The sequence below is a fragment of the Trichoderma citrinoviride genome (assembly GCF_003025115.1).
Source record: "Trichoderma citrinoviride strain TUCIM 6016 unplaced genomic scaffold BBK36scaffold_3, whole genome shotgun sequence".
Taxonomy (NCBI): domain Eukaryota; kingdom Fungi; phylum Ascomycota; class Sordariomycetes; order Hypocreales; family Hypocreaceae; genus Trichoderma; species Trichoderma citrinoviride.
Window position 1 is genome coordinate 2,364,512 of NW_020194711.1, and position 21,366 is coordinate 2,385,877.

Below are 21,366 nucleotides of genomic sequence, written 5' to 3' on the forward strand. Positions count from 1 at the left end.
CATGATCTCACGGGTACCGGCCACGGGACGCGGGACAGTTTGCTGGTGCATGTACGCTGCAGTACTCCGTTATCAATAGAAAAGAAAGAGACAAACTTTGATCCCTGCAGGTTAGGGCACAATCAACGCATTAGCAGCCTGCGAGTCGGTGCCAGCACATGCGCCAGTTTGCGGTGGAAGGAAGGCAATCTGAGCTGGCTCTTCAGGTACCTGTAGGATGCCGTGGCATTCATGCGTGAATGTACTGTACTTGCCGCTGTCTGGTACTTGGGACAGCTGGCTGGCGCCCAAAAAATGCAATAAACAGAGGGCTGGGGCTCCATTTTGGGGTGGTTGAGGTGTGTTGGGTGTTCCCTGGCTTGCCCCGGACCTAGAGATGATCCGCTGCGGCGGGACAGCAACCCCCCATTCGCTCGCTACCAATTCCATTCACTTGAACGAAGGCCGTCCTCGGGTCCAGTGCTTATTTACGGCACCTCGCAGAGACATGAACAACGCCTCGCTGTGATTCTTTTTGCGTGTCAGGACCATCGTGAGCCTCAGGGTCGACTCGGCGCTCTCGTCTTGATTTTGCCCTGCCTTCTCTCCTCCCCATCTACTATACTGTGCGCAAGACACGCCCGCCCGCACGCCACTTCGCTCACGCAGGCGATGGATAGCTGGTGAACGTTGGAGCTTCGAGTCGCCAAAAGCTTAGCCCGCCTCCTCCATCCCCACCGCCCTCTCTTCGGACAGCTTCTCTCCCTCGTCTCCCCAACGACCACCAGCTCCTTGACCGCCCAACCGCTGGACACCACCGACAAAAAGAGCCCTCATCCTTCCCGCTACGATGCCCTGCTTCAAGGGTATTGCGGTGAGCATCCATGCCAATTCGGCTCCGCTCCCCGAATACGGCATCCAGAAGCAGTCGAGGCTGTCTCGCATTAGCACCTACATCCCGGTGCCGCAGCCGACGCTCACCGCGGGCAACAAGCCGGAGCCCGCCAAGTTCGCCATCTCCATCACGCTGCTGACGCCCGGCCTGCCCATTCCCTACTCGGCCCCCAAGCCGTCCGAGTCCAACCCGTACCCGAAGCCGCAGTTCGTCGGCGGTCTCCACCCCGGCTCCCAGAATGAGCGAGGCAGCAGGGTCGCCGGAGCCGTGGCTCCCTACATGCCCTTGACAAACTCCGAAAACGAGACGATCGCGGCCTACATCTACTTTGACGGGAGGGGCAAGGAAGAGGTTGCCACCTTGCTCCGTCCGGGCGAGGAGACCTGGGTCAACAGCCGCTGGGTCCAGGTGCCCGACTCCGAAGGCGGCGGCCTGGCCGAGCGCGAGTTCCTCTTCCGCGAGGTTGGCCTCGAGCGTTGGCTCAACGGCCTGGACCTCAAGGGGCACGACGCTGCGGAGAAGCTCGAGAAACGACGTCAGAAGTTTGAAAGAAGGAGGCGACGACAGGCTGCCACCTTGGAGGGCAACACGACCACGAATGCGGATGGGCGCAAGAGCACTCTGAGATATGGCGACGAGGCCTCGCCCATCGAACCCGTCTATGACGATTCCGACTCCTGGTCTGACGACGATGACGAACCTCCCGAGGCGACGGGCCAGATCAAAGTGGCTATGTTCCGCGTCCTGGCTTCAGGCGAGATCAAGAAGGGAGAATACTCTCCCCAATTCGACGCACACGACGGAGATGACGAGTACGAGAATGGGAACGGAATCGACGCAGACGTTGAGCACACGACTAGCTTTGCCAAGCCCAAGACGCTCGATCCCAAGACTATCAGCACCCAAACCGTTACCGGAATCGACGGTCCCGACAAGCCTTATGCTACCTTTACATTCTTCTATCGTGGCGAAAGTAAGTTTTGCCTCTTTTTCTCCAGGATTGATTTACAACTCCCCTTACCCTCTTTATCCATAACCCTGCCACTAACACTCACATAGGACAATTGCAAAAGATTGGCGTCCTCCAGTCGTCCAAGAACAACCCCCAGACGACCCCCGCCGCCGCGAAAAGGCGATCAGGCCAGATTGACTTCTCCAACCTAGGACCTCTCAAGGCTGGCGGCACAGTCGGATTTTCCGCCTTCCGAGACCAAGGAGCTGAAGAAGCACGACGGAGAAAGGCCAGGAAGAAGAGCAACGGCAATGCCGCCGACGATAGCGATGATGACGAGGAGGAAAGCGAATTCCTTGGCAAGTTGGAAGAAGTGGCCGACAAAGAAACCAGCACCAAGCTGGCACCAGAAGATGTGAAATTCCAGGGCGAACTGGCAGATGGCGTCAACCGCATACACGTATGACCAACACCCTTGAACACTTAACCGGGGCGGGTACTGACATGATGATTCACAAACAGCTTAAGAGGGCACATTCGGCCGACCCAGATGCAAACTCCACCCCGGAGACCTCCCAGCGAACCGACTCTCCTGCCGATCCGGGCTTTCTGTCAGCACCGAACTCGGGCCTCCAGCCAAACTTCGACTCTCTCGCTTCGGCAATGGTTGGCAGTCCGCTTAAGAAGGCGAGGCCAAGCGCCGAGCCAAGCAATATTGGGGAAAAGTTCTCTGCTACGCATAGCTTGAGTGCTGCCCTGGGCTCTGCTGTTTCCAGCAAACCCGGATCCCCAGACAAAGAAGTTGCTGCGGCTGCGAAGCCAGAAACCAAAATAGAGGAGGAGGAGGAGCTGTAGTGGTGGCGACAACTTGCCAAAGCACGCTATGACTCGGGAGGGAATTTGACAAGATCAAATCACCATTTCATAACGACTTTCTTATTGGAATGACCAAGCGATGCATCAGGAGCGAGCCGGCCTTGACCAAACAACAATGAATCAGTCTTTCGACGATACGCACCCTTAGGGGAATGGACCATGATGTACGAATGATCCGCTGGATGCGATTGAAGCCAAGTATATTGTCTTTTTTTTTTTTTTTCTCTCTCTTAACTTTTTCACTGGTTTTGGTAAAAGGGAGAGTCGGATAAAAGTGCGGACGGAAACAATGAAGGCGCCTGGAGCCTCGAGATGTCCGTTGGCGATGCATGATGCTGGCACAACGGCACTTGATGAGCACTTTTACATAGGCTGCTAAGCTGAGAGCTGGGGCTATGTCGGCTGGAGTTGGATTCTCCTTCCTATAGACAATAGCGATGACCTAACGAGCGGCGCTTTGCTCACCCAGCGCTTTTCTTCGTACACGACTCTACGGGATTGCTTGAGAGGTTGGGTATACTATATGGGGGGATTTGAGCAAAGGAGAGAAAATGGTTAGAGGAGTGCAACGGAAATCAAGATTCTTCCTTCTTTTTTTGGTTTGGTTTCTGGCGATGATGCTTTCGAGTGTCGACTAACCCTGCCTTTATCTTCCTTTTCTATCCTTCTTATATATCCGGAAATCTGTGAAATGATGAGCAAGCAGTGTTCCTATTAGAATATGCGGACTTTGCTGCCTTTTCGTCGTGCAGTGTCGCAAATGTCTGGATTGAGACGCAGTGTCGCCGTCATCTCGGCGTGATGCCGTGTTGAAGGATTCGAGGTTTACGCAAGGCGCGGGGTACTACAGCCGCCGGCTTCTATATAAATGTACAAGTCGGTTGATCTTGTAGAAACCGAAACTGTAATCGGACCATTCCGTGCTTTATAGGAGAAGTGCAAGGAAGACAAAGGAGTGGTTTATCCTGCTGTCAAAGAAGACGCTTCTCACCAGCCATGGGCCGACTATTGCGCTTCCTCCCAGCTCTTCTCGCCTTTGCCGTCATGGGATCTGCTACTGGGGATCATGTTGCAAGCGCAGCGGCGGCGTATCACCCCCATCCAGACGTCGACGCTCGACGGCAACAGAGCGAGCAGAAGCCCTTTCACAAGTATGAAGGGCCTGCTGCTGCTGGAAAGGAGAAGAAGAATCCGTTGACGGCGGAGTTTGGGGAATTCGTGAGGGAGCAGCTGGACAAGTGGAAGGTTCCTGGTGTTGCGGTGGCGGTTGTTGATGGGGATGAAGTGTATGCCGAGGTGTGTCTTTTTTCTTTCATACACCTTTTTCATCTCAAGGTTTAGTTTTTACACATTGTGATGAAGTGATATCGGTGGTATCTGGGAATCTTGTTCTGAATGCTGTGTTACAGGGCTATGGATATGCGACGCTGCCGGATGTCCCAGCCACCGCCGAGACGCTCTGGTACGGCGCCTCGACGACGAAGGCGCACGTAGCAGCCGCCCTGTCCGCGCTCATCCACTCGGGCAACCACTCGACGGCCCTGTCTCGGGGCTGGTCGACGCCCATCGCGTCCATCATCCGCGACGACTTCGTGCTGCAGGACGAGTGGGCGACGAACCACGTCACGCTGGACGACGCCGTGAGCCACCGGACGGGCATGCCGCGGCACGACATGTCGCTCCTCAGCGTCGCCGACGGCGGCAGCAGGCCGGCGACGCCGAGGGACGTCGTGCGCAACCTGAGGAACCTGCCGCTGGCGGCGGAGCCGAGGCAGGCGAGCTACTACTGCAACTTGATGTATGCGACGCTGTCGCACGTCGTGGAGACGGTTACGGGGAGGTGGCTGGGACAGGTGCTGAGGGAGGTGATTTGGGCGCCGCTGGGGATGGACTCGACGTTTTTCGATTTGAAGAGTGCTTTGGATGCGCCGGAGCATATGGCTTCTGGGTATGCTTGGGATTATGAAAGGGGGGAGTTTGTGGAGATTCCCTATATGAACCTGACGGAAGTCAGCGGCGCGGGATCCGTGATATCAAACGCGCTGGACTACGCCAAATGGATCAAGAGCTTGATCCAGCAGTCCGGGCCTCTGTCTGAAGAGGTTCACAGGGATATCCGGACGCCGAGAGCGTACTGGGGTGGTTCTCCCGACAAGGGCTACGATCTTCAGCTGTATGGGCTTGGCTGGATCAGGACTCTACACGAGGGCCATGTGGTGTACACTCATTCCGGGGGAATGCACGCGTACGGAACCGAGGTGTACTGGTTCCCGGAGGCCGAGTATGGGGTGGTGGTGTTTGGAAACACCGCGACGTGCCATGTCGTGGAGGAGGTTGTTGGGTGGAAGCTCATCGACGACAGGCTGGGTATTCCTGAGCGGGATCGTTTTGATTACGCCAAGAAGTAAGTTCTCGCATGGGCACACCCCTTGAGATGCGTATGATGGGGATTGCTAATGTGTGCTACTCCTACCTTAGGTGGAAAGAAAGCCAGGACAAGCTGACTTGGCTGTACGAGAATGCCGTGGACGTGCTCTACCCCGAGAGACCGGATCCCGTTCTGCCCTCTACGCTGAACACGAGCGAACTGGTGGGCACATACTACGACCCGGGCTACGGCAACATTACGCTTCGCGAAGAGCCTCACCCAGATAAGCCGGGCGAGAAGATTCTCGTCGCCGACCGCCCGGAGACGACGTGGAAATACTCAATGCACTTTTACCATGTCAGCGGCGACCATTGGATCGTGTACCTGCCGGCGCCGATATACAGCGGCAGCAGGTTCAAGGACTTTCAGGCCGCGGAGTTCAAGGTGGGCGCGGACGGGAAGGCTTGGGGCGTCGAGGTTCTCATGGAGAGTCGGACGGATCCCATGCCTGAGGGTAAGGTGCTTTATAAACGAGTCGTGTGATGAAAGCAAGCGTGGTGGTTTTTTCTTTCTGCGTCGTTGGGAAGCTGTAACTGTGATCCTGTTAGCCGGCTGGACATTGCGTACGACAGAGCGTATATATGGAGGATCATTGATAGAGAGAGGTTTTGAGAGTGCGTGATTGATCAGACAAAAAGTTGGTGATTAAGAATTCAACATGAAATTCAGTTGGCCGTTCTTAAGTTTTATCATCAGGAAAGAGAGGGAAGTTGAGCTGGCTTGAAGCACCAGATGCTGCAATTGACTTACCATTGGGTCAGAAATATGATCTATTGCAGCGAGTATGCCGCAAAGAGCTGGAGAGCTCGTTTGTCCATCTGGCCCTACTGAGGATCAAGAGTGTGGAAGAAAGATTCTTCAGATGAGGCTGTCAAATTTTCTGCGGCTCGAGATATGGAGCAGCACCCTCTTATATGCATGAATCCGCTTATCAGAGCTCCCCGTCCACCCCGCTATTCACTTACCCAGCTACCGGAGAGCTGTATGCGTTTACGCCGCATTATTCGGGCCCGCGCAAAGAAAAACATGACGCTGGCACTGTGCTGTCCCTCTCTCCCTACCCCACCATTCCATTCCTCCCAAACGTCCTATCGTCTCCCCGAAAGCCTTTGGGCACATTTTGCGACAACTCCAACTTGCGAAATATCTCCCTGCCGCTTATTCCAACGTTTGTCCCTCCCGATCCCCCCCTCCTGATCTGTCCAGCTGCGGCCGTCGCCTGTAACGCGAAAAAGCTCACACTTTGCTCGCCCAGTTTCCTCCCTCCCCCCCGAAGCAACAACTCCCGCGAAAAAGCACACAAAAACCGCCAAAATGTCCAGTAAGACATGCATCAACCCCGCCACAGATGCGCGCCAGGAGCGGTACTAATCACGCATATGCCCGCATAACAGTCGAGGAAATCGCCAGTATGTAAACACTTTCGCCGCTTCAAGCTCTTGTCGCCAGGGAGGTTGGGTTTGGGAGCTATTTTCTAACGCGGAATCTTCCTCCTGTCGTAGAGCAGTTCGTCAATGGCTTCTTCACGGGGATGAGCACCAACATCCAGGGCCTCGCCGCCGTCTACGTACGTTATTGCGACTCTCTTGCCTGAGCGATATCTCGAAAGGGGAGCCGTTTACCAACTGATGTCGGGGGCATACATAGAACGCCAACTCCGTTATGACCTTCGAGTCTCAGAAGTTTGAGGGTGTCCAGGCTATCCTGGAGAAGCTGACGGTGAGCATACACGAGTCCTGCGAATTTGGACGCGCCGAAAGAGCTCCGTCTAACTGCCATGTAGAGCCTTCCCTTCAAGATGAGCGGCCACCAGCTCTCCACCCTCGACGCCCAGCTCGCCTCTGGCGATCTCCTGATTCTGGTCACAGGAAAGCTCAAGGTACCGAGTTCGAGGAGAAGAACGAATAGAGAGAAGGACGGGGAGTGTGCTGGGGAGAAGGACATTACTAACTTCCCTGCTTGTAGGTTGACGAGGACGAGAACCTGATAAACTTTGTCCAGAACTTCAAGGTCAGCGTCGTTCAGGGCCCCGGCGGCGAGATCACTGGCTTCACCGTCAACAACGACATCTTCAAGCTGGTTTACTAAGCCCGGGAGAACCCCCTGACGGAAGAAAGAAAAGCGTGGCTTGTGGAAGTGGGCGAGCGTAATGGCCGGTCGAGGAAGAGCTTTAGCAGGAGATGAAGATACGGACATGGGCCGGGAGGGGTGGAACAGATAAATGGTTAGAGATGTGATGTGCATTTCTCGAGTCTATGGGTCATGAGCTCCTTAGACAGATTTTTTTCTCGGAAAATTCTCAAGCTTTCTGGCATAGTCCAATGCAACTTGCTGGCGTCTACAGAAGTGATGCTCCTCTATGGCTGATGGTCCCTTGGTCCTTGGCTATCTCATATTCGGGCGGCTCTATATACCTGTCTCCTTCCTACTTTACTCTTAGGACTGTTGATATCTGGTAACGGAGAATTACTGCGTGCTCCTGATATTCAAAATATGCCCCTATTTATAAGTATCGTTTACTTATGCTGCTATGTAGGCAACTCCAACTTAGGATCTTAGTACTGGATAGCCAACCCCAGTCCTTGAGCCGCAATATAAGCACTGTGTGAACTGTAGGCATCCGGTTGCTTCCCACAGTGTCTGGCTAGGCTGCGTCTCTGCCGCGGTTTGGGTGTGCCAGTTGCTGGGGCAATTATGTCATTGCTTTGTTGGCATTTGGTACCCAAAGAGGCGTGACAAGTGAATCGTGCGGCCGCAAGTGACAAGGCGTGTCTCGAAACTGCACGGGTTGCGTGAATGCAGCAGCCGAGAGCCTAACTACATTTCTGCATCATGAATCTATATAAATCCCCCTGAATCTCAATTTCTTTCACCATTGAATCTCCATCTTTCTCCAATTCCATATACCCAACCCTCTTACATAGAATCCAAGTTGAGGCCCAATCGATAGCAACTCCCACGCGGGGGGACCCTTGAAGCCTTGCCCCGCCATCACCAACATTGAAGATCATCCCACCACCATCACCACCCAAAACAAAGACCAACCCACCAGCAATGGTCAAGGAACGTGCAGCGCCCAAGCAGCAGCGCGCCGACGACGACGATGCCGAGAGCGACACCGACATCTCGGCCGTCATCGGCGGCTGGTCGTCGCTCCAGGGCAACAACGCTGCCGCTGCCGCAACCGCGCATCCCACGTTTGGGCACCCGACCAAGATGATGTCCTCTCGTAAGCAGAAAGCCGACATCTTCATCCGTCAGAGGACGCGGCCCGAGCACCACCTCGACACGCCGGTTGCCGGCCCCAGGGCGCCGACGTACCAGGCTCGAAAGGCGCCGCCGCCGCCCATGTTCAGCTCCGTTGGGTCGACTTCGACGTCAGCGACGACGACTTCGGCCCCGATGATTACACCGCCTCCATCGCGGTATGGAGGAGACGAGGTCTTCTATACGGATCCATCAAAGGCTCAAGAAGATTTGAAAGCTTTACTCGAGGGAGGCATTGAGGGCGATGACGACGAGGGCGTCGAATCTGACGGGAAACAAGCGCCATCAGCACAGGAGAAGAAGCCCAAGGACGACGCAGCGCCCAAGGACCCCAAGATCATCGCCAAGGATGGCGTCGTGGCTGGCCTCAAGGTGCAGCTGCTCCCCCATCAGGTAGAGGGCGTCAATTGGATGCGCGGCCGCGAGCTGGGCCCGGTCAAGAAGGGAAAGGTGCCCAAGGGCGGGCTGCTCGCCGACGACATGGGGCTCGGCAAGACGCTGCAGTCGATTGCCCTCATCCTCCTCAATCAAAAGCCAAAGAAGGACGAGCCGGGCTGGAAGAGGGGCTTTTCGGGCATCGACAAGACGACCCTCGTCGTTGCACCTCTGGCGTTGATCAGGCAGTGGGAGTCGGAACTCAACGAGAGGGTCGTCAGCACTCAGGGGCTCAAGGTTCTTGTACACCACGGGCCGCAACGGACAAAGGACGCCAAAGACCTGAAGCAGTACGATGTCGTTATCACGACCTACCAAATCCTCGTCTCGGAGCACGGAAAGTCGCAGGACGACGACCAGATGGGCTGCTTCGGGCTTCACTGGTGGCGAGTCATCCTCGACGAAGCACACACCATCAAGAACCGCAATGCAAAGGCTACCAAGGCCTGCTGCGCCCTTCGATCCGAGTACCGCTGGTGCCTATCCGGTACACCGCTGCAGAACAATCTCGAGGAACTGCAGTCACTCGTTCACTTTCTTCGCATCCGGCCCTACGACGACATCAAGGCGTGGAAGGAGCAGATTGAGCTCCCCATGAAGGGCGGCAAAGGCCACATCGCCCTCCGAAGGCTTCACAGCTTCCTGCGCTGCTTCATGAAGAGGCGAACAAAGGACATCTTGAAGGTCGATGGCGCACTCACACCGGGCGGAGTACCGACAGCCGACGGCGCAGCCCCGGTCGGCGGGTTCAGACATACAAACCGTAAGGTGGTTACTGTCGCCACCGAGTTGTCTCCTGCAGAGCGCAAGTTTTATCAAAAACTGGAAGCCCGTGCCGACCAAAGCATGACGAGGATGATGAAGGAGAAGATCAGCTACGCCAACGCCTTTACACTGCTGCTCCGACTGAGGCAGGCCTGCAACCACCCGAAGCTGCTCGAGGGCAAGCTGGGCGAGGACAAGGATGCGCTGTCAACGGACTCTGGGAACACGAAGCAGCAGGATGCCGATGTCGACTCGGTGGTCGATCTGTTCTCTGGCATGGGGATTACCACGAAACATTGTAGCATTTGTGGTCGGCCGGTCGAGAAGAAGGAGCGCCAAGCTGGAAGTGACAACTGCGCTGAATGTGCTTCCGATTTGGCCTACTTTTACGGTGTTGAGGAGGAGGTGGACAAGGCAAAGAAGAAGCCAACCAAGAAGTCCACCAACTCTACAGCCTCCAAGTCCAAGAAGAAGGGAGGAAGCCGGAAGCATGCCAGACGTCAAAAGGCAGAAGAAGAGGAAGAGAAGCCCGGAAAGAAGTCACGTACGCCACGAAACCGCAATATTGTCATTGATAGTGACGATGAAGAGGAGGGCGGCAAGACAGATGAGTCCGACGAGAAGCCGAGGCAAAAGGCTCACCGCAATCGGAATCTCAAAGCCGTCATTGATAGCGACGACGAGGAAGAAGAAGAAGATGATGATGAAGGCAGCTGGATCGTCTCGGGTAGCGAGCGGGGAGCTCTACGGCTCGGCAAGGCTGGAGGGGAGGAAGATGAGAACGCAGAAGGCGGCGGAGACTCGATAGGATCGGAGGACTCCGAAACCTCGGAAGATGAGGATGAGGGTGAAGAGGGTAGCAACCTCGACAGCTTCGTGGTGGATGATTCAGTAGCCCGAAAGGAAAAGGGGTACAAGTCTGTGGACGAGGCGTCGTCGGATGAAGACTCTTTGCTGTCCATTGCCGACATGACAAAGAGCTTTGCGGCGCAGACCTTGGGCGAGAAGAAGCCTCGTTCCTCCAAGTCTAGACGAGCCATCTCTGTTTTTGACGACGATTCCGAAAACGGCTCCGCATCCGAAGAGGATTCAGAGGCCTCGTTTGACGCTTCGGAAGAGGCGTCCTCGGACGACGACGACGAGGAGGAAGAGGAAGAAGAAGATGATGAAGAAGAAGAGGAGGAGGAGAAGCACCTATCGGCAACGACCAAAAAACCGCTCTTCTCCTCCGCCAAGATCCGGGAGCTCACCAAGCTCCTGCGCGCCGAGGCGCACGAGCACAAGTTCATCGTCTTCTCGCAGTTCACGTCGATGCTGGACCTGGTGGAGCCGTTCCTGCGCAAGGAAGGCTTCCGCTTCACGCGCTACGACGGCAGCATGCGCAACGACGCGCGCGAGGAGAGCCTGCGGCGGCTGCGCGAGGACAAGAGGACGAGGGTGCTGCTGTGCAGCCTCAAGTGCGGCAGCCTGGGGCTGAACCTGACGGCCGCGACGAGGGTCATAATCATTGAGCCGTTTTGGAATCCTGTAAGTTTTTGCTTTTTCCCCTTAATCTCCCTCCACTTCTTTTCCTTTTTCTTCTATGGTGATGAGTAGAGGATTTCAATGTACTAAATTATCGTTTGTAACAGTTCGTCGAAGAGCAAGCCATCGACCGCGTCCACCGCCTCACCCAAACGGTCGACGTAGTCGTCTACAAGCTCACCGTCAAGCAAACCGTCGAAGAGGGCATCCTCGACCTGCAGGAGAAGAAGCGCCTCCTCGCCGAGCAGACCATCGAGGGCTCCTCCCGAAAGGGCGCGCTCAAGCTCGGGCTCAACGAAATCATTGACCTGTTCCGCCCCATCCACACGTCTCGCTTTGGCAACAACGACGACGATGGGGCCTATGGCGCTGGTGGTGGTGTGGATTCTGCGGAGGATGAGGAGAGGAGGAGGGCGAGGGATGCGGTCAATGCGATGAGGAGGGGGGTCAAGGCGAAGGCGCAGACGGGGTCAGGGAAGAGGGCGGAGGATGGGGCGTATGGGAGGAGGTGGTAAGGGGTGGGGGGTGCGGCTGTGAGAGTGAGAAGGGGGGACGAAGTGGTGGGTATTGGTATGAGTATCATGATTTACGAGTAAAGATTGTATGAGCACTGGATTGGTTTCATGACATTGGGCGAGCTTTTTCGCCGTTTAGCTCAGACTAGATTATATCGAGCATTATCAGACGATACCTTGATTGTTTCGACTGCATTCAGATTCCATATCACGGGCATCCTCAACGCATATTCACTGTTCACCAGTAAGCTAGAGGCGAGTGTAGCCGAAGAAAAGCTGTTATTGCTACTACCCGACTGCCTCCATCCCATAATCCACGCTAGGTCAATCATTCCATCCATGTAACCAAAAAGATTCAAGCAACAGGAAAACACATCCTTCTTCCTCCGTTAAGAGATACAAAAAACCATGGACAATCGCTCCCATGTTGTTGTTTCATTCAGCCCACTTATTAACATGCCCGTGCTCCTCAACGAATTACATACACGCATAACCGACTCAGTAGACGCCGGATTGGCGATAGTAGTCGTTTGGAGCCGGAGCGCTAGGTTCCGACGAGCCTGGGGGCACATACGGCCTATACTGCGGCCCTGAACCACCGGCTGACTGACTGGGCAGCCCCTGGCGGGCGTCGTACGCAGCACCGTTGGGCTGCAGAGGTGGCGGGCTCATCACGTTGGGAGGGCGCTGTGAAGCCTGGTTGGGAGGAGCAGAGGGTGGTTGCTGGGGAGGCTGGTAGCTCTGGTATGCTGGTTGTTGAGTATTGTACGGAGCTGTAGGCTCGTTATCCTTCGGGTGAGGCATCCCAGGGCCTTCTTGAGAATAGACGGAGCTGGAGAATGTAGCGGCAGAGGTCGGGTTGTTGGGAGCAATGGGAGAGTCGTAGACAGATGTGGCCAGTTCCTGGGCGCCATAGGTGCTTGGTGGTCCCTGGGTTGGAGGCTGCTTGAAGGGGTTGAAGTTCTGGGAAGGCGATGTTGAGGTGTTGAGAGGGGGAGGCTGGTTGCCATTGCCGGGTATTCTAGGACCGTGGTCGCTCGGAGGGTACTGTTGCTGCTGCTGAGCAGCGGGTGGCTGACCGGCGGCGGCATGAGTCGGCACCTCAGACCCTGCTACGTAAAAGGGCGCGGGCGGCGCTCCAGACTGCGGGAAGTTAGGTGGAGGGGAAGACGTCTGTTGGAACTGTGGACGGCCTTATGCCAACGGTTAGCAACTCGAGCTGACGGCAGTGTCGGCCTGCTCAGTGTGGAAGCGTGCGGGGGATCGAACCTTGAGGCCCAGGAGTGTAGAATCTCTGGGGATCCTGCTGCTGAGGCTGGGGTGGGTAGGTGCCTGCTGGGGGAGGATAGGCCTGCGCAGGGCGCATGGCATACTGTTGGTAGTTGTGCTGAGGAGGGTGAGACATGGACGATTCGAGCAGCGCTTCATAGTCTCTTCGGGCTTTGATGAATTTCTCATTCAACTGCGTGAAGTCATCTGCGCCGTTTGTTAGTCTCTGCTCAACGACATGCAAGGGACGGGATATTGCCTACCCTTCTTCTGCGAGTACTTTTCGATAAGCTTGATCAGCTTCGGGCGAATGGCAAGCGTCTGGTGATATAGTTTCTGCACGAAGCATGTTAGCTGGGCAAAGTGCCTTGCATTGCGAGTTCGGATGCGATGCGTACCGAGATCTCCTCGTTGTCTTCCTCCCGCGGCCCCGTGTTAGAGGCGCTCAACAGCGTGAGCAGCTTCTCCACGTTCTTGATCTCTGCAAAGACCTCTGCCTCCATCTGGGCCTCTCGTTGCATCTCCTCGGGCGTGGGGTCCGTCAGCTTCTCAACGTAGTTGAGAGGGAAGATGCCCGTCTTGCCCTTGAGCGACCCGCGCCACCAGTCCTTGTACACGCTCTCCAGCACAGCAATGACATCCCCCTTCTTGAACTCCAGCTCGCCGGGCTCGGTAGGCACAAAGTCAAAGAGGGCGCGCACCCTGCTGACCGTGGCAGCCGTAGTACCCGAGGGCACCGCCGTAGACCCAGGGGTAGTCTGCTGCTGCTGCTGTTGCTGACTGCTGGATGAGGCCTGTGAGGCCGGCGTGGCCTGGGCCGGCTTCTTTCGTTCCTCGTCCTGCAAGCTGAGCCGGAGTGCCATCTGCAGCTCGTCGTCCTCTTTCTGCCGGTCTTGGTCGGTCAGGCCCTGTTTCCGGGGCGCACTGGGCGGCTGCAGCGAGGGGTTGCTCTGCTTCAGCCTGTGGAAGGCGTCGTTCATGATGCCCAGGTCGGCGTCGCTGCTAAACATGTCGCTCCACTCATGCATCTTCTCCAGGATCTTGCTCTTGACCTGCTGGTGGGTGTTGCGATCGTTTGCCAGCTTCAGCAGGGCCTCGGTAAAGGCACGACTGGCAATTTCGCGGTGCATCTGCTTCCCGCAGTTCTGGCAGAGGGCGTGCGCAAGCTGGTTTGAGAGACAGAGTAATTAGTTGAGCGTGATCCTGAATTTGCCTCTCGGCCTCGGTGCTGGCTGCGAGCGGGGGGAATGACGCCGGCCGGGGGGAGGGCACGAGCAAAGGGCGCAAAAGGAATGGGGGGAAAAGGGCAAGACGAACCTCAAGAGTATAGAGCTGAACATTGGCGTTGCGATGGGCGAGTCGCTTGATCATGCTCTGGACGGCTTCCTTGGAGCCGTTGGGGTCGCCAGACACCTTGTCGCATACTTCGATGATGGCGCCCCAGTCCTCCGACGTCAGATTCTCGTCAGTCGCCTTGGCTGCGATGGTTTCCGTTAGCAAATTGCGCAAAGGGGGATGAAGACGCCGTCTGCGTCTTCCTTGGGCGACAGGGCAGACACTTACTGACGACCTCGTCAAACGGCCCAGCCGCCGCCGCTCGGAACATGGCTGCTGCTGCTGCTGACGACTAGAAGAGGTATGACGTTGTTTGGTTGAGGTGCTAACGCTGGTGCTAAGGCGGCAGCTCGAGATGCGATCGGGGGGGAGAGTCGCTGGAGGAGAAACTGATGGGAAAGTTGTAGGAGGAGAAGTTAAATCGTTTATCGGCCGAGGGCGAAGCAAGTCGACGACGGAAGTGCAGAAGTTGGGAAGAGGAGCGAGAGAGTCGTGGGAGAGGTTGTCGAGTCTGAGTTGGCACACAAGGTGCTAAGCTTAACGGAGTCGGTAATAGTGCTGGTTCACGGCCAGGCAAGTGCGGGTACAGGTCCAGGTCCAGGTCCAGGGCACCTCCGATGCAACAACTTCAGTTGAAGGCACTCCGTACAGTGCAGTGGATTATGCCGCTTTGGGTAGGGCATTGGAGATGCGACAACTGGGCTTCCAACTCTTCCATCCAATGACCGGGTACATGTACCTTGTTCTTGCGGCGAAGAATGCAGCCATGGGGTTCGCGCAGCCTGCAGTCTGCACGCAGTTGGTGAGGAAGCTCGCCTCCGAGTTCGTCATCCGCAGCAAGGCACAAAGGCCGCCGTACCCGCAGCATCTTGCACCCTAAAGGTACCAGGTACCCAACAAAGCAGAGGCGGTGGATGGACAACTCCTGCGTAAGTCTATCTACAAGCATATTTGGGCAATGTCCCAGGCTTTCTCCTCCTTTTGCAATATTATGATCATCATCAGCCACCTCCGGTACCTGACAGCATCTGCTGCTATCAAGTAAAGTACACCTGCAGGCAGAGGCTCAGCACCTGATTATGTGGTTGGCCGCGCCACTCCTACGCCACTCGTTCGTGTCCCTCTAACCGCCTCATCCTCTGCTGCCATGTCGGCCCATACAGGCAAGGTAGATTTAGTAGGACTATACATACTCGTAGGCATTCACTCTCCGCGAATCATCCCATGCGGAATTGACAAGTCCAGCCCTTTTGATTGAAAACCCCTCGTCTACTCTGTACTGTACATCGCCTCGAGGCTCCATATGCCCTCCAATGCCAGCACTCATCGTAGATCCAAAAAAACCCTTGCCAAAAGACGTCTGTCTTCCCAGGTGCCTACCTATCCAACCTATCCCGTCATTAACCAGACGATATATACACACGCCCACTTCCTCACTCCCCTGACCGTAAAGACTAATAACAACACGGCAAAAAATGAACAAACCCGCTTGCCAGTCAAGAAAGGAGAGATAATGGAGCAAAAGTTCGTAGAGCAGGAAAGTGTAACTCCAAGTACCCATGCCGTCGTGGGGGCTTCCTTTGTCACCACCATCCAGAAAAGAAGAAAATGAAGGAGAAAAAAAGACGCATCGATGGAAAGAACAGAGAGAAAGAGGGGGGATGAAGCAAGGGTTTTAGGAAAGATACCGTCAACGCCGCCAATTCAAAAAATATCCAAATCAACCATTAAAACAAGCTGCTGTCTTAGGAACCCAGGACTGAGGGTTCCGAGATAGCAAAAGATGACCAGTAGTCTATCCACAGTCTGTGTAACGAATCAATCAAGTCAGTCAGTCTTTACTTAGAAGCAAAACTCGGCATCTCTTCTGAAATATCAATCACTCAGCCCATCCTCTTCGACTCGTGCCTCGTGGCTCAAAAGAGGGTCGATCAACGGATCCACTGCCGCGACCTTCTTCCAAGCTTCGCCGTCCCAGAGCGTCCATCTCGGAGAGCGTAAAGACAAGCGGCTCCTCGCCAACGGTCTCGTCGTCTGGGCGGCCAAGCCTACTGGTCGACCCAACGAAGCTGCCTCGGGAGGAATGCGGAGGAGTGCTCCGACGGCCGCTCGCCATGCCAGGATATCGCCGCCGCTGGAAAGGAGAACTTGCTTGCGCCGAGGGGATGAAGCCATCAGGGGGTGTGTCGCTCGCCGAACCTCGCTGTATCACATCGGAAGACTCGGCAGTCTGGACGCCGGTAGCCGGCCGAAGCGGGCTGGACGCATCTTCCTGCTGCCCGGAACACTCGTCTTCCAAGCCCATTTGGCGGCCGAGAAGTGTGCTCAGCGTCGGCGGCTCCCGGTCGTTGGCCCCGAGACTGATGCTTCGGTGCGTAGCAAACGGTAGATCGGCCTCTTCATCATCTGCTGCAGTTCGAACCTGCTGGGCGACAGAGCTTGATCGGCGGTGGTAGACACCCAGTCTAGGAGATAGGGGAATATCAATGGCGGTCGCTCCGTCCTGGGTGCCGCGTGCTTGGCTTCCTGCAGTTCGAGAGTGTTGGGATTCTCGCTCCGGAGGCTCCACCCTCTTGTACGTTGGGGAATAATCAATAATTGAGTTCTCGCTCAGACGGGATGGAATCGCGGGCGTGTGCGGCGTATGCGGCGACACTGGCTTTCCGGGAGAGGTAGAGGTCGATAGCGAGATCGTCCCGCCGATGCCAGTGAGATTCGCCAGCTGTCTGCTGGAAACGGTAGAGGAGCGATTGAGCTGCATGGAAGAGGTCATGGACTCGGTCAGTGCGGCGTTGGACTCCCTCATCATCTGGAACTTGGACAGCTGGGCGACTGTCCTGCTCGTCGCGGACTCTCCCTTCTTGGTCGGTTCGAAGGACTTGAGAGTCTTCTTGCTATCCAGTGCCTTGAGAAAGTCGGAGATGTCGTCCTCCTCGGTCTGAAGCGAGCTGTAGCTTGCCGCCCCAACCTCGGCGAGGAATCCCGACCCTGGCTGCACAGTCGACGAGGCCAAGCTCTGCCTTCCGCTGCTGCTCTGCTCTTCGTCGCCCGCCCGGCTTGTGCTGCCAATTGACAAGCGACCTCTGCGGTGCGTGAAGCTGCTGCTGTACCGGCTGGCAGAGGCTGGTCGTGGGGATCCTGCGATGGGCGACTCGGTGGCATTGACGGAGGCTGGCCCGCCGCGCAGAGAGGCCGGCATGCCCGCCGTCAGCGAAGATCGGTTTCCTGGTTGTCGCAGGGACGGCAAACTGGGCCTGGTGAGCGAGGCAGGCGATTCGGGGTCAGTGTGTCGGGGAACGGGAGACCCGGAGAGCGAGCCAGCTTTGAACGGCTGGAAAGATATGGATGGTCTCCTTCGATCCTCAGCAACCCGGGCCACGGGTCTTGCCGCAGATGCTCGCCCTGACATTGGCAGCGAATGAGGAGCTGCAGCTCCCGGGTCGGTCTGATGAGGGAGTGATGCCGGAGGAGAGCTCGTGTCTGAGCCGGGCGGCTTGACAGCACGGAGGGCAGAGATGGGACTTGTGCCCAAGGGGTTATCACCGTGGAAGGTCGACAGGCTACCATATGTCTGGTGAACGTCATTCACGCTCACTCCGCGGCGGTGGTCTCGCAGCGAACCCACCTCGGCCATGTGCCGCTGGGGCAATGATGGCTTGAAGAAGTTTTCGTCTACTCCCATGAAGCGCGAACTTAAAAGTGACTCTGAGTCGTCCACGCGGAACGTGCAGTCATTGCGGTATATCACAGATGTGCACAGCCTCCCCACGGGCACATCAAGATCTCCAAACATGTATTCGGTGACTGCATCCCTCCTCCCATCGATCGAATTTCTTAAAAGATCAGGCCTTGACCTGTCCGGGTCCGACATGCGAATCCGGCATTGAGGGATCAGGGCGGGGTGAGAGTTCTTGATAGCGCCCTGGCTAGCAAACTTCCAGGCTGGGAGTAGCTTTGTGGCGACGAAGAGGGATCTAAAGAAGACAATAGCCTTTTTGTAAATGGTGGGCAAGATCGGTCCAAAGTCGTCTACGGGCTTGTCGGTGATGGACTTGAGTTCCACCCGCCATCGTTCGAGTATCACCTCGGTAGGTTTTTTGATTGTGGTGAGCGAGTCGCTGTCATTCGACGAGGTCGATGCGGTGAGCTGCTCTAAGACGTCCCAGCGCTTGCCGTCCTCGTCAATGATGACAAGGCTCTGGCTCTCCTTGAGCGACGACGCATCCAGATACACTTCGATAATCATCGGCGGAGGGTGGTTCTCAAGGCTGCCGCAGTTCTTCCATATCCTCAGCTCTTCCTTAAAGTCGTCGATCTCCTCGGTTTCGATCTGGAACTGTTGCTCATCACGTCAGGATCCCAGACTGCTTCTTCCATTCTTCACAGATAGTCAGGGACGTACCCATTTGTTGATTCTCGGCGCTCCGTTGGCGCCATGGATCGGCTTGACCTTCATACGCGAGGCGACGACGACAGAAGCAATTTTGGTGTGGAAGTTCTGCCAAAAACAAAACAAGTCAGCCTATCAAGACACATATTATACCCTAAGCCACCTAATGCAACGCACCTGGACGATCTGGTCCAACTTCTTTATTGACTCGGCCGGCGGTCCGGGCTGTTCCATGGTTGGCGAGCTCGCAGACTCCCGGGTCGAGAGATTGGATCCCGCGCGCGGCCGAGATCCCACCGCACCATCTCGAAGGCTGTTGGATCGCATGGGCGACCTTGCCGGCGAGGCGAGCCTCGGGGGCACTCGGGCTTGCTGATGCATTTCTGGTCAAATGGAAGGCAGGGGGTTGTAAGAGGCTGAGGGAGTTGCTTCGTAGCTTATATCGGCTCTTCGCAGAGCAGAGGAGAGAGAGCAAACAAGCAGGCGTCGGTCGATCAAACTCGGATGGGGGCGTCGGGCTGGAACTGAGACTGCTCTTCCATCGTTGAACGTGGGCGTTTGATTCCGAGAGCTTGTCGTGTTCCAAGGGATGGGGAGGCCCCGTCCAGGCCGGCGCTCGCGCCTTCGAGCCGACTTGATACCAGGCGATACGGGCAGCAAGGCAACCTTGGAAATCCAACCCAATTCCCGGCCGATGCGATGCAGTCAAACCGGATGGCCACTGAGGCCGATGACTGGTCAATCGTGGTCCGCGGGTGAAGGCAACCTTGGGCTAGCTTGGCCAGGCAGCAGAGGGGGATGGAAAAGGGCCTTGATGGGCTCGGCGGACAGGCAGACAGACAGACGGCCAACGAGAAGCGCGGATGGGCAGAGCAGAGCAGAGCGGCGCTACAGCATCGCAATGCCCGGGGAACGGCGAGGCGGAAGAGGAAGAAGCAGAAGAAGAGAGTGAGTGAGAGAGAAGAAGACGAGTTGCTGTGCCGTGCTGTACTGTGCTGTGCTGCTATTCCCAGCTGCAGCCAACGACTGCGAATCGATAAAGTCTGTGGAGACGAGTATCGTCACAGGACGCGAGCTCCTTTTAGCACCAGACAGAGTCACTCGCCCGACCCCGTGATAGCAGGCCAGGCCGGGCCAGGATGTACAAGTACCTACCCAGAAGCGGGAGCTGCAGCGCCGTCAGGTACCTGAGTCGATAGGTGCCTCTTACAGCGCCCTTTCGTCACACATCCGACAGCGCGTAAAGTGCTGCGCTGAAGGCCCCTGCAAGCGGTGAGCTTTTAGGTAATAAGGTAGCCCGCTTGGAAGGGATTACCTGGGGGGCGCGGAGAAAGAAAATCTGAGATTGGATGCTTCAAGGTTCTTCTTCTCTCGTCAGCAGAGACTGGAAGCTGATAAGGTTTGTGAGAAGCCGGGGTCTGCTGGAGAGGCAACACTGGAAGTCGGAGGCTGGAGGTCTGGCTGCCAGGTTGCGGGCAAGTACTCACGAGGTAGCGCGGTATCAGACACGGCGATAGCAGGTGGCACGGGGACACTGACGTGCTGAGCTACAGCGGCTGAGTGGGCTACGGGAAAGAAAGCTACGGGGGAGGCTAGGGACCTTTCAAGACGGAACCTGAAACGCGCAGCTACTTGTCGGTACGGCAGCGGTACGAGACAGCTTGACGATGTTTGGTCTCGTGCTTCTTGACCATGATATCGAAGGAATGGATATCAATCGCCACGATGCATCGCTGCTGGGGCCACGCCGTAATACGCTGGGCGTGAGAAACGCCAGGTGGTGGTAGTTTTAATATATCGAAATTGCTGAGGTGCAGCCGAGGACGTGAAGGGACGGGACCTCGGAACCTGTGCAAGGTGCTGCTGCAGTTGCTGCTGTTTGTTCTCCCACCTTCTGGCGCCGCCACCAACATGCAACTTGGACGGCTCAGAAACACTCCATCAATAATAAGTATGGACAACTACTAATCAATCAGACTCACACACAAGTTCCAGCACACCGCTGAGGCCAGGAAACGAGCACAAGCTGCTGCAGGGGAGGTTTTAGCACTCTTTGCTGCCGCCATCCATCCATCTGATTAGTTCCATCAAATGGTTTGATTGAACGGCTTCAGCGCCTTCCAGCCAAAGGGGTGGCGCCCGTCAATGCCGAACAGCGGAGGGCGGCCGCCCCTATCGCGCCTCCGTGGTTGGCCGGCTTTGGTCGTTGACTCGTTGACGTCGCCAGTCATGCACCTTCGACAGGCCGATTTCCCCTCCGGACTGGGCTGGAAGCTCCAATGGCTGTCGAGGCGACGTACTGCCGCGGTACCTGGCATAACAACGCAGCTTTTGGGGGGGCCAACAATTACTGTAATGTTCGAAGAGCCAGGCCAAGATGCCTTGGTATTGATTGCTGTTGATATAATAATAGACGACGTGGAACATGGTAAAGCGCACGTCCATGCACGCCATTATTGGAGTGACAGAGGTCGGACTGAGGCTGAGATGAACCAATCCCGGGCGCGGAGCACGCAAGGCTGTGGAGATGGTGAAATACAGTGGGAAGAAGAGGGAATCGACTGCTACATCTGCCTCATAAGTAGCAGTGTAATCATTGCCACAGCTCTACTGTAGAAGCAATTGAGATCATCGTTGGTCCGTTCAATACAAACAGCAGGCGTCTAAATCAACATGCATCATCTATTGATGATACCAGCACAGCCGCCGCCTCTCGTCCACTTCGGCCCCAACAAC

The 21,366-nt window shown here is 56.2% G+C and overlaps 6 protein-coding genes across 6 annotated transcripts; 4 read left to right on the plus strand and 2 right to left on the minus strand.

The window, feature by feature from the left end:
• Window positions 1-829: 829 nt before the first annotated feature.
• On the plus strand, window positions 830-2,681 carry BBK36DRAFT_1112975 (hypothetical protein; the record flags this gene model as incomplete). Its single annotated transcript, XM_024889860.1, has 3 exons — window positions 830-1,847; window positions 1,934-2,286; window positions 2,349-2,681. The coding sequence occupies 3 exons, from the start codon at window positions 830-832 to the stop codon at window positions 2,679-2,681; spliced, it is 1,704 nt and encodes a 567-aa protein (XP_024752418.1).
• A 1,065-nt stretch (window positions 2,682-3,746) lies between these two features.
• Window positions 3,747-5,613, plus strand: BBK36DRAFT_1112455 (beta-lactamase/transpeptidase-like protein; the record flags this gene model as incomplete). The annotated part of the gene is made up of 3 exons (XM_024889807.1): window positions 3,747-3,998; window positions 4,112-5,106; window positions 5,181-5,613. 3 exons carry the CDS (start codon window positions 3,747-3,749, stop codon window positions 5,611-5,613), a joined length of 1,680 nt encoding a protein of 559 aa, XP_024752419.1.
• Window positions 5,614-6,478: 865 nt separating this feature from the next.
• BBK36DRAFT_1207499 (NTF2-like protein) lies at window positions 6,479-7,218 on the plus strand (the record flags this gene model as incomplete). Its single annotated transcript, XM_024897411.1, has 5 exons — window positions 6,479-6,539; window positions 6,633-6,697; window positions 6,778-6,849; window positions 6,914-7,009; window positions 7,096-7,218. 5 exons carry the CDS (start codon window positions 6,479-6,481, stop codon window positions 7,216-7,218), a joined length of 417 nt encoding a protein of 138 aa, XP_024752420.1.
• Window positions 7,219-8,184: 966 nt separating this feature from the next.
• On the plus strand, window positions 8,185-11,647 carry BBK36DRAFT_1193156 (hypothetical protein; the record flags this gene model as incomplete). Its single annotated transcript, XM_024896800.1, has 5 exons — window positions 8,185-8,655; window positions 8,701-10,096; window positions 10,259-10,553; window positions 10,629-11,124; window positions 11,229-11,647. 5 exons carry the CDS (start codon window positions 8,185-8,187, stop codon window positions 11,634-11,636), a joined length of 3,066 nt encoding a protein of 1,021 aa, XP_024752421.1. The 3' UTR covers window positions 11,637-11,647.
• Window positions 11,648-12,134: 487 nt separating this feature from the next.
• Window positions 12,135-14,511, minus strand: BBK36DRAFT_1112461 (hypothetical protein; the record flags this gene model as incomplete). The annotated part of the gene is made up of 6 exons (XM_024889808.1): window positions 12,135-12,829; window positions 12,906-13,112; window positions 13,169-13,241; window positions 13,304-14,071; window positions 14,223-14,383; window positions 14,469-14,511. 6 exons carry the CDS (start codon window positions 14,509-14,511, stop codon window positions 12,135-12,137), a joined length of 1,947 nt encoding a protein of 648 aa, XP_024752422.1.
• Window positions 14,512-16,119: 1,608 nt separating this feature from the next.
• On the minus strand, window positions 16,120-19,011 carry BBK36DRAFT_1112194 (hypothetical protein; the record flags this gene model as incomplete). The annotated part of the gene is made up of 3 exons (XM_024889785.1): window positions 16,120-18,576; window positions 18,643-18,738; window positions 18,808-19,011. 3 exons carry the CDS (start codon window positions 19,009-19,011, stop codon window positions 16,120-16,122), a joined length of 2,757 nt encoding a protein of 918 aa, XP_024752423.1.
• Between the last annotated feature and the right edge of the window lie 2,355 nt (window positions 19,012-21,366).